The sequence below is a fragment of the Chrysemys picta genome, chromosome 14, assembly GCF_011386835.1.
Source record: "Chrysemys picta bellii isolate R12L10 chromosome 14, ASM1138683v2, whole genome shotgun sequence".
NCBI classification, from domain to species: Eukaryota; Metazoa; Chordata; order Testudines; family Emydidae; genus Chrysemys; species Chrysemys picta.
The window spans coordinates 37335827-37351892 of record NC_088804.1 but is presented as its reverse complement, the minus strand read 5'-3'; the positions used below and the strand labels follow the sequence as shown (position 1 = coordinate 37351892).

Here is a 16066-nt window from a genome sequence, read left to right as displayed (position 1 = left end):
GGAAGTAATTGCTGGGAAGAAGCCTGGGAATGAACCTGGAGGGTTGTTGGGTGTGGGTGGGAGAAGTATGGAACAGTTTTGTACCCAATGGAAAGGGGCACGTCCGGCTCTTCGGTGGCAATTCGGCGGTGGGTCCCTCAGTCCCTTTCGGAGGGAAGAACCCGCCGCCGAAGAATGAAGCGGCGGCAGTAGAGCTGCTGCCGAAGTGCTGATCGTGGCTTTTTTTTTTTTTTTTCCGCTTGGAGCGGCAAAAACGCTGGAGCCGGGCCTGGGCAGGGCTCTGTGAGGAACGCAGCTTTTGCTCTCTCCCTGTCAGCTGCTGACCACTAGGCAGATGAGCAGTCAGCTGGCTGCCGCTGTTCTGGTGCCACAGCAGCCCCTGGTGGGCAACAGGCATAACTGCAGAGCCTCTCCAGCAGAATCTATTGTCTGCAGAGAAAAAAAAAAATCTGTGGGACATATGTATTCTGTGCGGGCATCGTGGTGCAGAATTCCCTCAAGAATACATACCCTGGATGTGCAGCATTATACCATTTCACTGTTTGCAGTATCTGGTATTATACAACATAGTATGTTACTAGTTTTTAAAGTTTACAATGTGACATAATTATATGCCTGGGGGCAAGACTTGGATCAGGCTGATATAATATGCTGGTACCTCGCTCAAACTGCAGTCTTCTTCTGCGGAATGTTAATTTTCATTTTAAAAAGTCTGTTTAGGGTGGCAAAGAGAACCTCAAATGTGAACTGATTGTGATAGCTACAAGAGTCTGAAGTAAGCCTTGAACAATAGCTCTGAGATGCCCGGTGGTGATTTTAAATGTCATTGTTAACAATTTAATTCCTCATGTAAGAAAGGACAGGGAGCATACCTATGTCTGCACCATTCACAGTGAGTGACTTCTCCTTTTGGTGCCACAAGTGAGTGTTGCTTAGGAGAGGGCAGCACTTTCCTTCACACAAGAAGGAGCCTGGTAGAGCCCAGTTGGGAATCTGAGACCCACTGAGGGGGACATAAGTCCAAGGCACTAAGGAATTGAGTTCAGAATGCAACCATATTTTGAGCATCTGCACAACAGGCTGAATGGCAACTCACATGGGCAGACCTTGGAAGAGTACCACTGCCCTTCTCCTTCCCCTAATTTCTCCCCTGCCTTGGAGAGGCTATTAGTAGATATTAGCCATGCTTGTTTTAATCAGTGTTTGAGTCCAGTTTTTCAATGACTCAAAATCCATTAGTTCTTCGAGTGCTTGCTCATGTCCATTCCATGTTAGATATGTGTACGCCGTGTGCACCACTGCTGGAGATTTTTACCTCAGTGGTATCCGTCGGGCCAGCTCTAGCGCTCTCTGGACCCACGCGCTTATGCACTGGTATAGGGGCACCACCAACACCGCACCCTCCTCAGTTCCTTCTTACAGCCTGACACAGTTGCTGGAACAACTCTTGCTTCGGCAAGGCATTCTTCTCAGTGGTTTCTTACACTGTTTCATAGTTTGTCTTAAGTATAGTTGTAGTGTATATATTGTAAATAGCGCTAGTGTAAATAGTTAGAACTCCAGTCTCCTTATCATCAAGGGGCTTTCTTCGTCCCTGGGGCCAGGCATGCCCGGTCCACGGGTTTCAAACCCGGTGCCTCTAGTGGCAAGCCTATGTCCATGAACAATTGTCTGAAGAGTTTGGGAAACTCTCCTGTCTGCCACCGGTCTTTGGACCCTTAGCATTGAATGGAGGCTGAGAGGGTACCGCTCCACCATGGTCACTTCAGGAGGGTTCTTCATCTGAGTCTGAGGTAGAACCATACGTCCAGCCTAAGGGCCACCACACCGGTACTCATCCTGTGTACCACCCGACCTTGCTATGGGTCCTCCCACCGGTGCATGGCCAAGTGAACAGTGGCCTATGCAATGGTCGTACTGGAATCCTTGTGAGTTTCCCCCAGTATGGGTCCACCTTCCCGCCGATCTTACTCAGTTGCTTCTGAGAGGTGGGGTTCCGCTCCATCCTGCTCGGCATCGAACCCCAATTCCGGTACCAACCCCAATACCCATATTCAGGATGTAGTCCCCAGGGATGTTGTTGAGGCTGAGGAAGAGAAAAAAACCACCTCCCTCTGGTACAAGCCTCTTCCTCCTCCTCCTCAGATGAGGCCGTCTCAGGGCTGAATATCTTGCTTCCCCACAAGCTGACTTCAGGACTCATCAGGAGCTTCAAAAGCAGATAGCAGCTATCCTGGGGCTAGAGATTGAGGAACTCAAAGAACCATCCCACATCCTTGTTGACATTCTGGCTGCAGCAGCTCCTTCTGAGGTTGCCCTGTCCATTAATGAGGCTGTAATGGGTATGGTCAGGGCCCTGTGGCAAACTCTTCTTCTCTGCCCTCCACCTCTAGTCTTGGATGCTTCCAACCTAGGTTGGGGAATCCACCTAGTGTTCCTCCCACAGATCCCAGGAAAGGTAGTGCAGATACTGATGGACAACACCATGGCTGTGTTCTACATCAACAAACGGAGGAGCCCGATCCTCTGCATTGTGTCAGAAGGCCATCTGTCTATGGAAATTCTGCGTGAAGTACTCCACACGCCTCAAGGCTTCACATCTTCCGGGAGCCTGTAGAACACCTTGGTGGATCACCTCAGCAGATCCTTCTTCTTTCACCACAAATGGTCCCTTTACCCAGAGGTCACCAGGTTCATCTTCCAAGGGGAGGGGGACCTCCCCAGGTAGACCTGTTCGTAACCAAGCAGAATAGAAAATGCCAACAGTTTTGCTTGTTGTGTGGGCACAGTCCGGGCTCCCTCGCCGTTGTTTTCCTGCTTCCATGGACAGAGCTACTATTCTGCGTATTTTTTCCGGTTCCTCTGGTTCACAAGGTCCTCCTAAAGATCAAGCTTGACGAGGCAAGAGTTATTCTTATAGCCCCGGTGTGACCGTGCCAGCACTGGCTTGGCACGCTGCTCCCGCTCCTCCCACACCTGATCTCATAAGACCACGGTTGGTTATTCCACCTGAACCTCAGCTCCCTTCACCTAGCTGCATGGAAGTTGCATGGCTAAACCCAGAGGAGCAGGCCTGTTCGGAATAAGTTCAACAGGTCTTGCTGGGCAGTAGGAAGCCATCCACTAGGGCTACCTACCTCGCCAAATGGAAGCGGTTCTTGATATGGTCATCCCATCGAGGTGTCTCTCCGACTCAGTCTTCCCTTGCGTCCACCCTGTACTACTTGCTCCATCTAAAGCAACAAGGTCTGGCTCCCGCATCTAGGAGCAATTTTGGCCTTCTACCCACCGGTGGGCGGAAGATCAGTGTTCTCTCACGAGATGACACTGCTTTCTTAAGGGATTGTACCCACAAGTTCACTAGCTGATTCCCCTGTGGGTCTTAAACTTGGTCCTTTTGAGACTCATGGGTCCTCTCTTTGAGATGCTAACATCATGCCCTCTGCTACTTTCCTGTAAGGTCGCATTCCTGGTAGTGATCACCTCAACCAGAAGGGTCTCTGAAATCAAGGCCCTTGCGTCAGAGCCTCTACACACCGTGTTCTTCAAGGGCAGAGTCCAACTATGACCCCACCTGGCCTTCTTGCCAAAGCTGGTTTCACAATCCCATAGCAACCAGGCCATTTTTTCTGCCAGTCTTTCCCCCAAAGCCTCACCAGAATTCAGAAGAGTGGCAGCTTCTCTCACTGGATGTTAAGCGTGCCCTCACCTTCTATAGCAAGTGGACTAAATTCTTTCACAAATCCATACGACTCTTTGTAGCAGTAGCAGAAAGGATGAAAGGACTTCCAGTGTCAGCTCAGAGGATCTCATCCTGGATAACCTCCTGTATTCCGGCATGCTACGAACTGGCGAATGTCCCATCTCCGGCGACCCTAATCACTCACTCCACGAGAGCTCAGTCCTCTTCAGAGGCATTCTTCCTGCAGGTTCCAATCCAAGACCTCTGAAGGGCTGCAACTTGGTCATTGGTTCGTGCCTTTGCAACCCACTATGCCATCACCCAAAAGGCTTGAGATGACTCCAGGTTTGGAAGAGCAGTGCTGCAGTCAGCATGTCCCTGAACTCTGAGCCCGCTTCTTGAGGTACTGCTTGTGAGGCACCTAACATGGAATGGACATGAGCAAGCACTCAAAGAAATAAAAATGGTTACTATCCTTTCTGTAACTGTTCTTTGAGATGTATCTCTCATGTCCATTCCACGACCCACTTTCCTATTCCTCTGTTGGAGTTGGCCAGTAAGAAAGAAGTGAGAGGATGTGGGACCGGTGGCGCCCCTTATACTGGTGCATATGTGCACTGCTCCAGAGAGCGCTAGAGCCAGCCTGACTGATACCACTGAGAGGAAATCTCCAGCAGTGGCAGACTTGGCATGCATCCATACCTAATATGGAATGGACGTGAGCAACACCTCTCAAAGAACAACAGTTACAGAAAGGTTAGTAACCCTTTTTTTCCACTTTATAACATTTGTAATTGTAATGTGATCCAAAGAGTAATAAATTAGTGTACATCGTTGTACTTGCTGAGATTTTTTTATTTGAACTTTGCTGGAGTTGGTTTTACTCCATTTTACCCAATTAATAAATGATACTGCACCCAAGCATATAATTTCCTAACAATAAAAATTGGCTGCAAGGAATGTTTGCTTTACTGACTGACAAAATGATCAAGACTAAGCAAATTTCTATTTATTTCCAGATGTATATAGCCCTAATTTCAGCTCATGCACTCATTCTGTGTGGGTTTCAGTTTTTCTCTTGTGTCCGAGGACAGTGGACTGGTAAGCATGCGTTTACTTCTACCACCATAACCAAGCAGTGTTTATAAATAAAAAATCATAAAATGTTTACAAGTGTTTCAACTGTTTAACACAAAGTGCCATGAATATTCTTTTGCCATCTTATTTTCTTGTGTGGTACATAGTTGAAATTAGCTAATTCCTCCATGCTTTCTTGTGCTTATTAGTATATTTCAAGGCAATGTTTTGGTGCACCAGAGCTCGCTGGGCTGTCAAGATCATGGGGAGAGTTATATGGCTGAAGGAATATCCGGGTCCTTAATGCAAGGGGATGGAGGATCATTGCTGTAAATACCAGGGAAGGCATGTGGATGAGGGGCTCAAGAGTCACCTTGAATAATAACAACTAGAGATGGGCTCTAGAGCATAGGTGGGGCAGCATTTCATAAGGGTCTCAATACTGGGGGAAGTCTTAGGACCAAGTAAGGGGCTTAATTCATTGAGTCCTGGGTGAGGGTATTCAAACAAAAAATGCCTTACTTCAGTCTTTCATACACACATCTCTTTATTTCATTTTTTGCATATTATAATGCAGTTTGGAATATGCATGGCTCATCTTTAGGGGAACCTGTCCAGGCAGGACTGCAGTCGCTTTCGAATTAGCATTTACTTGTCTAATAAACTGAGTTGTCTAGAACTGTACAGCCTGTGGGATGGACAGTAAAAGATTTGCAAAATCTGGGGTTGAGCTGATTTAGACATTGTAAAATAAATACAAACATATTTTATCACTTTGTGTTGAAGAGGAGGCACACTGCTTTGGAGTTGCTATTTGCATGGGTTCTTGGTGTGATATTTTTCATAATTAAGTTTATTCTTTTCACAGAATGCAGTGACTTCTCCCCGCCTGTAACTGTGATCCTGATGGTCTTTTTGTGCCTTGAGGGTTTTCTGTTTCTCACTTTCACTGCTGTTATGTTTGGCACCCAAATCCACTCAATATGCAATGATGAAACGGTAAAACCTACTTCCCTTGCTTGGTGTAATAATTCTAATATAAGACTTGACTAGATACAGCTTTATTTGCCTACGATAGAGGGGCTTTTATGATGGTGAAAATATTCAAATCATAAACACATATCTATTATTTTCCCTGCTACTGGGAGAATCAGAAATAATTATTTGTTTTTGCTAAAGAGCAGATGTGTAACAAATGTGTTCTCCTTAAGGCCTGATCTACACTAGGGGGCGGAGATCGATCTAAGATACGCAACTTCAGCTACGAGAATAGCATAGTTGTAGTCGACGTATCTTAGATCGGCTTAGGATCACTTACTTCGCGTCCTTGCGGCGCAGGATCGACGGCTGCTGCTCCCCCATCGACTTTGCTTCCTCCTCTCGCCAAGCTGGAGTTCAGCAGTCGACGGGAGAGCAATCGGGGATTGATTTTTATCGCGTCTACATTACACGCGATAAATTGATCCCCGGTAAATTGATCGCTACCCGCCGATCCAGCGGGTAATGTAGACGTACCCTTAGTACTGACTTCCCCTACATGATGCGGTAGGGTGAGACTTTCAAAGGCTTTTAGAACAAGTTGCATTGTCTTTCAGTGGGGCTTGCGCTCCTAAATTACTTCACTTGTGGGTGGAATTTTCATAATTCTTAGATTGTCACCAAAAGTATACATGATGTACCTAATCTGGGATTCGCAATGTGCTTTTTTGCACCTTTTTTACTGCACTGAAATAATGTACTGGCCGATACTTGGTGTTAATTCATTTTCCTCCCCAAATCCCAGTGTAAACATTGGAAGAATGTCATCCAATGTGAGTCATTGACTGAAGATGTAAGGGAGTTGAGTTCACAGTGGCATTCTGAATTTTCTCAGCTGATGCTGCTTTGCAAATGTTGCCCTTAGATATTGAAGAGCTGTATGCTTTGCAAAAGGGAAAACAAATGGTACATGTTCCGCTGGCCTTAGTGGGAAGTGAGGACTGTAAATGATCTGATTTGAGTTGAGATTCTCAGTGGACGTTTTATTTCATTTTTGATAGATTCAATAATTGTAGTTAACAGCTTCTTATTAGTACAGCTCCCTAGCATGCGGTGCCGCTCTTGTTCATTTTAGCTTTTTGTGGTGCTTAGTGTTTCGCTTCTCAGGGAATACTATTTACTAAATATGCAATGTATTCAGCAAACTTTAAATACTTACTTTGTGCCGCATTGCCCCACAGTTCAATGAATCATTCTGATTTCTTTCTTAGAAAAAAATAGCACTAATTTGTTTCACACATTCCAGTTTGGTGCCTGATTGCATTGCTGCACAGGTTTTGTCACGATTTCTAGTTTAGACCCCACTTCTCTCTTTGAAGGGGGACAGGAAAAAGTCTTGTGGGATCCCCCAATTCTGGCCATTCCGTAGTGGGGAGGGCTGGGTGGAGTTGTTTCTTCAAATCATGGTGCTGGTCTTCCATTCAGCTTTAAAGGTTTGCTGGAGAGTAATGCAAGACACTTAGTCCTTGCAGGTCTTGGCTAACAGCATCTTCACTTGTACCCCTTAATATAGAAGTGCACTGTACTGTTACTAGACATCCAGATGTAACATTTCGACTGCCGGAATTTGAGTTGTTCACACTCTGAATCTGATATTAGTACAGTAATGATGCTCCCTTTTAATCCAGAACTTTGTTTAACCAGATATTCCATGTTGCCATTCAATTTGTTTAAGATTTTTTAATGTTCTATAGTGACCAGAGGTGTGTGTGCATGTATCAGGTTAGTCTGCGTGTATGCATAATGCATACATAATTGAAGAGCTTCGTAGTCTGAGTGGTACTAATGAGAATTAACCTTTCTTTAGGAAAATAAAGTACAGATGCAAAACACTGTTAAAATTGATGATTTAAATCAGGGTTTCCTATCTATGTCTTGATTTAAATCAATCCACCCTGCTGGCTGTTAAGTGTATAACTGTTTGTTTTAATTTATGTGCAGGAGATTGAGAGGCTTAAAAGTGAAAAGCCAACATGGGAGAGGAGACTACGTTGGGAAGGGATGAAATCTGTCTTTGGGGGCCAACCTTCACTCCTGTGGATCAATCCTTTTGCAGGATTTCGAATCAGGCAACTTTTGCTGAGAGCAAAGAAAGGGGGACCTGAGTTTTCTGTGTGAGCCTGCCTAATCATACTTGAACTTGCAAGAATACTATATAAATATTTATTTGGGGCCAGAAATGGCTGTCTACATATAATCTGTGACCAACTGAAACAAACAAGACATTTGCTTGTAGCAAGCAGAGTTTTATAGTCACAGACATCTCATTAACTTTCAGAAACGTAAACTGGATGCTGTAGCAATCTTTCAGCAGGATAACAAAAGAAAGGTGTGTAACCACACTAAAGAAGCCAAAATGTCGTCATACTACTGTAACTTATTGTTTAATGGGATTAATTTTGCATTTTTGTTGAACTGTTTATTTGATAAATGTTTTGGGAATTACCTGTGTGTTTTATAAAATTATGAGCTGAGGTGCAGTTTTCAATCATGAGATTAAGTAGTTAAGTTGGAAGCCCATTTTAAATGGCATCAAGCTTTCTAAATCCATTAGTTTTCAGGGAATAATGACTTAGTCCTTTAATTTTATTTATATTTTCATTTGTCCTGATAGTCAAAATTATACTGTTACGTCCCACTTCAGACATGCAGTCCTTGCATACTAGTAATTCGAGATTTGTGCGCGTGGTTACATAAACATGTCAGATGCACTCCTCCAGCCCTGCCAAATGTCTTCCGTGATTCACAATAGCATGTCTTGTATTTGGCAGCATTAATCTTAAATGGCATTTAGGTAAATTCTAAATGTGCAGTAATCAAATATTTTTAACTTTACCTATGGGTCAATTCTGCCCTGCGATACTTGTCTTCAATTCTCAGTGCATTGACTTTAAAGGAACTCGTGTGTGGGTATCTGAGGGACCAGTGACTAGATCCTCCTGTAGGATTAAAAATGAATGTATTGCAGATTGGTATAACTTTGATCCAAAGAACAATCATTATTGTAAGGTCCTGAGGCCCCCCCCCCCTTTTGTGTGTGTGTGTGTTTATAGATTTTACACGCCTTCAGAAACTAGTAAATAGTTCACCAGTCACTTAAATAGAAGGAGGGAGACTTCCTTCAGAGTTAGGGAATGTAATCCCAGCCTCCTTTGTGCAAGTACAAGAAATCTGAGTGTAAAATGGAAAATGTGTATACAGTATATAAAGGGGGGAAACTTCCATTTCACCATTTTCCAACCAAAACTGCTTGAAAACAAAAGAAACGAACAGTGTAGAAATGTAACTTTTTGTGCGTCTGACAAATAACAGTAGTTCTAAGATGTGTTCCTAGATCTGTAAGTAATGACCCAATCTGCAAGTGATGAAATACAGCTGAAAATGGATTATCTAAACACTACAGATAGAAGAATTTTTGTGTTTATCATTACTTTGTTGTCTTTGAATTATCCACTGCACAAAGGATAAAACAGGAGCCTTGATGCATAGCTTGAAACTGTGCCTGGAAAGTAAACAGCTCCCTGTTCTGGGACTTGCCTTAAACTTGTCCAGTTTTTGTTTTTGCTTTACCATTAGCATCAACAAGTTTATCCCACCTCAAGCAGTATGATATGCTCAAGGATCTCCCATTAGTAAGTTTACATTCACAGACTGAAAATATACTTTCTTTTCTTAGTGACTTGTTTCTCCATTTCTGTGCAAGTCTTTGTGGAATCTTAATTCTTAATCATACTGATTCTTCATCACATTTATGTCCTAGTATGTGTCGGTTTACTAAGGGATCCATTCAATATACCATGGTCCAATGAACAAAACTGTGCAATACTTCAGAAGATGTATACAGTGCTTAGGGAGTAGGTATGTAATATGGAGAATTGCCAGATGAACACATCCAATAAAGCCACAGACAGATGAACAAAAATACATGTATCATGTAAATGAGGGGGAAGGTTGGAAGTTGGACAAGACTCTTCGAATATTCAGTTCAACATCCCCCATAAATATTGGAGAAAAATGTATCTGGCTTTGTCATGAGGCTTTTAGTATGTATATTGTTTAATAAAAATATACAGATGAAAATCAGAAAATATCATTTAAAGCAGTTGAAACCTGTGACTTTGTGCGTGTGTGTGAAATCAAGTTGACTTGGCTTTTCAAACCCTTGTTACATTGTAACTTTTTAATGTAAAAATAAAGTAATGAATAAGTCTTAAAGTTAATTAACTTCCACTCCCTATCTCAGTCATTATCTTACCTGTGCTTATTTAGACTGGAAGCTCTTTAGTTCAAGGACCATGTCTCTTTGCCTTTTAGATTTACAAATACACTTACTAAATTTTTCAGTGCATGTGAGAAATATCATAGGTTACAGACTACAAAACCAGAAGGGACCTGCTGTGATAATCCAGACTGACCTCAAACACACACACTAAATATTGACCCTGTGTCATGCTTAAGGATACAATCCATTTTAAGGGCATTCAATAAGATGGCCATCTGGTATTGTTCAGCTTCATGGCCACTCTGTGTTGGCAATCAAAGGGAGAAGCTACTGCTGCATGATGCTCTGAACTAATTAGTATTGGTTGGGTAACAGCCATCTATAAAACAGGGACTGTCCATGAATACGGAACGAACTCCCCACCTCCACAAAGTCCGATGATCCTACTGAATTCTTCCGTTCAGGAGATTTCATTTCCGTAAAACACTGCATCTGTTTGTATAGATGGTGTTTAGTCTGGAAAAAAGAAAGAGAGGGGACATAATAGTTTTCAAGTACATAAAAGGTGGTTACAAGGAGGAGGAAGAAAAAATATTGTTCTTAACCGCTGAGGATAGGACAAGAAGCAATGGGGTTAAATTGCAGCAAGAGCGGTTTAGGTAGAACATTAGGAAGAACTTCCTAAGTGGTTAGGCACTGGGATAGAATGTCCAGGGAGGTTGTGGAATCTCCATCATTGGGGATTTTTAAGAGCAGGTTGGACAAACACCTGTTAGGGATGGTCTAGATCAGGGGTGGGCAAACTTTTTGGCCCGAAGGCCACATCTGGGTATGGAAATTGTATGGGAGGCCATGAATGCTCTTGAAACGGGGGGTTGGGAGGGGGTGAGGGCTCTGGCTGGGGGTGTGGGCTTGGGTTGGGCCAGAAATAAGTTCAGGGTATGGGAAGGGGCTCCCGGGTTGGGGGGGGGGGGGGTCTCTGGCTGGGGGTGCAGACGAGGGGTTAGGAGTGCAGGAGGTTGCTCCGGGCTGGGACTGAGGGGTTTGGAGGGGGATCAGGGCTGGGGCAGGGAGTTGGGGCACGGGAGGGGGTCAGGGGTGCAGTCTCCGGGCGGCACTTACCTCAAGCAGCTCCCAGAAACAGTGGCATGTCCCCCCTCCATTTCCTATGTGGAGGCATAGCCAGGCGGCTCTACGTGCTGCCCTATCTGCAGCCCCCTCCCCCCGCAGCTCCAATTAGCCGTGGTTCCCGGCCAATGGGAGCTGCAGGGGTGGCGCCTGCGGGTGGGGCTGTGTGCAGAGCCACCTGGGCGCGCCTCCAAATAGGATACAGAAAGGGGACATGCCGCTGCTTCTGGGAGCCGCGCGGAGTGGGACAAGCTGCCAACCCCGCTCCCCAGCTGGAACACCGGAGCGGGGCAAGCCCCAGACTCTACTTCCTGACAGGAGCTCGAGGGCCGGATTAAAACATCTGAAGGGCTGGATACGGCCCCTGGGCTGTAGTTTGCCCACCTCTGGTCTAGATAGTCCTGCCTTAAGTGCTAGGGGACTGGACTAGATGACCTCTCGAGGTCCCTTCCAGTTCTATGATCATATGGTTGTGGTAATCCGTATTTCTTGATAAAATGTATCCTTACCTCTTCCTAGCCATGCAATACATACAATTAAAAATGTAAGGTAAGTGACAGGTGGAGGTCGGGGGGTGCAGGGTGCATGGATAACTTTAAATAGTGTGGGATACTTAGGGAATAATATTTTGCGTTCTTGTAAATTGTAAATCTGAGTATAGATTGTATATTATCTCTTCTCACGTCAAAGTATACTGGGTTGGCAAAGGTGTGCACTAATGTCTGTTCACTAGTACTTTGTAACCTGTTTTAAAACCTCTTCTGGGATTAAAAAATCCATTTTTGTTAATAACTTTTTCACAAATTGGCATATTGAAATATTGCTCACCTTTGCATACTTCTTTTCCACCAATCAGGATGGGAAAGTAAGGTACCAAACTGCAACTGACTCAAACAACTGGCCAAAAATTAACTTGTCCTCTCAGATGTTGCCAATCAGGGCCGGCTCTAGGCACCAGCAAAACAAGCTGGTGCTTGGGGCGGCACATTTTTAGGGGCGGCATGGCCGGCGCCAGAATGCTGCCCCTAAAAATGTGCCCCGGCCGCCCTAGCTCACCTCCACTGCTGCTGCCACGGTGCGCGAAACAGCTGATTTGCGCGCCGCTACTCGCCCTCCCTCCCAGGCTCTCAAACCTGGGAGGGAGGGGGAGATCCCGAGCGGCCGTTTCGCGCGCTGCTGCTCCCCCTCCCTCCCAGGCTTGGGCGCCTGGGAGGGAGAGGGAGAAGCGGCGCCCGCGCCGCGGCCACTTGGAGTCTCCCCCTCCCTCCCAGGCTCTCAAACCTCTCAAGTAGCCACGGCGCGGCACCGCTTCTCCCCCTCCCTCCCAGGCTTGAGAGCCTGGGGGGAGGAGGCAGGGCTTGGGGATTTGGGGAAGGGGCGGAGTTGAGGCGGGGCCGGGGGTGGGGTAATTAAATAGGGGGGGGCAGCCAAAATTGTTTTTGCTTTGGGCGGCAAAAATCCTAGAGCCGGCCCTGTTGCCAATTCATTTGGCTTTTTTTTCCTAAATAGCGGGTGTGGGTAGATGTATTCTGGATCAGCAGCTGCCTTGGCATATCGTTTCAGACAATAGCTGTAATTCTGCCATTCCCAAGAAGCTGTGTACAATGTGTTCCAGGTGACCATCCCAACCACTAGCATCAGGAGTGGGAGGCTGGCCAGCAAGAAAAGTTTTCTGCCTTATAGAAGGAAAGGGTAGAAGAAGAGAATGATGAGCCACTTGAAGAAGGGAAAGAGATGAGGGACCCATTTTGGTGGGCATGGGAGGAACCAAACTGTTCTCTACTGAGAGCACCAATACATCTGGGGTTGGCTCTTTCCATACATGAGACTCGTTGAACTATTCTTTAAACTGCAAACTACCCTTTCCGTTTATATTGAAGACCATATAAGATGGTCTTTTATTCCTCCCCTATCATTAAGTCTACATTAAAGATGGGGAGGAGGCAAAAGCTCTTGAGAGTGCAGGGGGGGGGGGGATCTTACCTTAAGGTAAGACAAATTACCATTTGATATTTTACCTGTGGCTTCCTGGAGAAGGCTTTAAAACCAGTACCAGTTAATACTGTAACTGTCCCTTTGAAGCATCACAAAACAAGCTTTGAAAATCAACTGGTGGCTTTTCTTTAACATGCATACTTTGATAATTGGGATATTTCAGTAAACTCTTGAAAACTAGGAGCTAAAGACGACTCATTGCAAGACTTCTGCTTGGCGTACTTTTGTTCAGTTTTCAGATGTCTGCTAAAACTGCTTCTGAGCCTCAACTGAGGCAAAACCTACCTCCTGGTTTGCTAATCGGTAATTAAAACCTTATCCAAACCAATGCAGCCTCTTCCTTTACACTAGCTGACTCAAGTCTCTGGTTTATTTACAAAGCTGTGTAGGCTCCCATCATTTGATCCTTTCTTCATTCATGGCAGCTTGTATAGAAAACTACCTTAAATGCATTTATATAAATTTGTGCTAACACTTTTTAATTGTATTTTGTAGCACATTTTAACAATTTCTGATTTTGAGACGTTCATACACAAGTAGTTAAGCCGTATTGTAGTCACGGTTGTCTTTAAAGGTATGTCTGTCTACACTGCATCTGGGAGCGAGTCTTCTAGCCCGTTTAGACAGGCTTGAGCTAGTACACACAAAATAGCAATGTGGATGTTCTAGCTCAGGCTTTCAAGCCTAGGAGGTTGGGTGGACTTGAGAGCCTGAACTTCTGGCTGAGCCAAAATGTCGGCAGTGCTATTTGTAGTGCTCAACCTCAAGCCCTGTTAGTATGTCTGCCTGGGTCATGTGTCCTCTCCTTCAGCTGAAATAGAAACTCCATAGCTGGAACTGAGGGGGAGGGATAGCTCAGTGGTTTGAGCATTGGCCTGCTAAACCCAGGGTTGTGAGTTCAATCCTTCAGGGGGCCACTTATGGATCTCGGGCAAAATCAGTACTTGGTCCTGCTAGTGAAGGCAGGACTCAATGACCTTTCAGGGTCCCTTCCAGCTCTATGAGATAGGTATAGCTCCATTCATTATTATAACTAGCCAATTTATCCTTTGCTGGTTTAATTTAGATCAGGGGTTCTCAAACGTCATTGGACTATGACCCCCTTCTGACCACAAAAATTACTACATGACCCCAGGAGGGGGGACTGAAGTCTAAGTGCCCCACCTTCCAAGCTGTGCTGCCTTAGGTGGGAGGGGCCAAAGCCTGAGGCCCCTCCACCCTGGGTGGGGTGGGGTGGGGTCGGGGGGCCAAAGCCAAATCCCAAGGGGGCCTATAACCTGAAACCCTCAGGTTTGTCCTCAGGCCCAGGCCCCAGCAAGGCTAACGCCAGCCCTGGTGATCCCATTAAAACAGGGTTGTGACCCCCAGTTTGAGAACCTGTTTGAGAACTGATTTAGAAGTAATGTGGTCTATTTCATACTCCTTTTCTGAAGTCTTGCACTGCGGCTGAGACTAGTGTCAGTTTGTCCAAAAACATCTTTCCATATCCTAGAGGAAGCTGTCATGTATTCATTTAAATACCTTCTCCATTAGTTTCTCAGGGCTATCATAATGCTCCATTGTCTTCAAGGCTGATGATGACTTCAGCAGAGAAAAATGTTCTCGAACTGTGCGCACTGAGAATGTTCTGAATACGTTACCTGAATGTGGCTAATTAAGGTAGAAATGAAACACTGTAGATGGAGTCTCTTAAGTGAGCACATGAACATATTGATGATCACCTGTTCTGCATTCACATTTTTTCATTCTGTATGGTGCCATCTGCCTCAAGTGGCAATTAAACGTCTTTGCAATGCAAATAGAATATGAGGACAAAGGGTCCTGCTTTTTATTTTGAAAATGTGACTTGGGCTGAAATGTCTATATGCAGGTATAGCTTTCTGGTTATGTTCTGAATTTCTTATAGAAATAGGTACTGCTAGTAGCAGTCCTTTCAACATTTTCCAGCAGTCCCACAGTAGCAAATCAGAGTAACTTGTATTGCAATGGTATTTAGTACCAAAATAACAAAGTGGATGGTCACCACCACACATCACAGTTGCATAGTCTAGTCATTAATATAAGTGAAAACATACTGTGTACTGAATATTTCAATAGTTTCCCTTGGGTCTATAATATAGTAAGAAGTTGAAGTATACATGAGACTGTACCTTAATATTTTCCACATGCTTTGATCTGGTATGTAAAAGACATATAAATAAAACATGAAAGAAGAGGTAACACCGTGCTTTCTAGGATATCTGTTTCTTTCAGTAAAGCAGTAGACATGTTGTCAAAGTATAGAAAGGTCTCAAAATTCATTCTTGCACCTTTATTTAAAAAAGAAAATCCAGAAATCTGGTACAGCACGTGCTATAACAACTTCCAAAGCATATTTGAATACACCTTAACAAATACATTAGATTTTTTTCTTTTTGAAAGGCCTGTGCTCTTGGTACGTGGGGGGAAGGGGGTGTGTGGAATGGCCAAAGAGGGTGTTTCCTTGTGAAAAATCATTCCAACCCTGAGCAGTGTTTTTTTTTTTAAACAGATAAGAACACAGTGTTTTTAGTAATGAGATGCTAACAACCAATTTGCAAAGATTTAATGTGATATCTTCTTTAAATGTATTTATAAGATCAAATATCAGTATGTTGCCATAGCAAAATATTTCCCCCCATCCTATTGAGCCATGAAGTGCTAATTACACAATGCTTATAAGCTATAGCGTGACTTTGTGGCTATGTCCAATTAAACAGGTTGGCATATATTACTTGCATGCTTACCAATATCAGTTTGTTTTTCTAACCTTTATATGCTTTGGGTGAAAATCTTTAGAGAAAGTGTATGCTCAGGAAAATCAGTGCAGAAACTTGAGCAACTTGTTACTAAAATGATTCGCAAAAACAAAGTAAATCAGAATGTGGAGCCTTTCCATCTGAGCT

General features: G+C 44.4%; 1 protein-coding gene across 2 annotated transcripts in view; it reads left to right on the top strand.

Moving 5' to 3' along the window:
- Positions 1-10017, top strand: part of ZDHHC7 (zinc finger DHHC-type palmitoyltransferase 7) — a 33807-nt gene extending 23790 nt beyond the window's left edge. For both annotated transcript variants that reach the window (XM_042852113.2, XM_005292288.5), the window contains 3 exons: positions 4702-4783; positions 5628-5758; positions 7739-10017. In XM_042852113.2, the coding sequence (XP_042708047.1) occupies positions 4702-4783; positions 5628-5758; positions 7739-7915 (390 nt within the window). In that variant the 3' untranslated portion in view covers positions 7916-10017. The remainder of the gene's footprint in view (positions 1-4701; positions 4784-5627; positions 5759-7738) is intronic.
- Positions 10018-16066: the final 6049 nt, after the last annotated feature.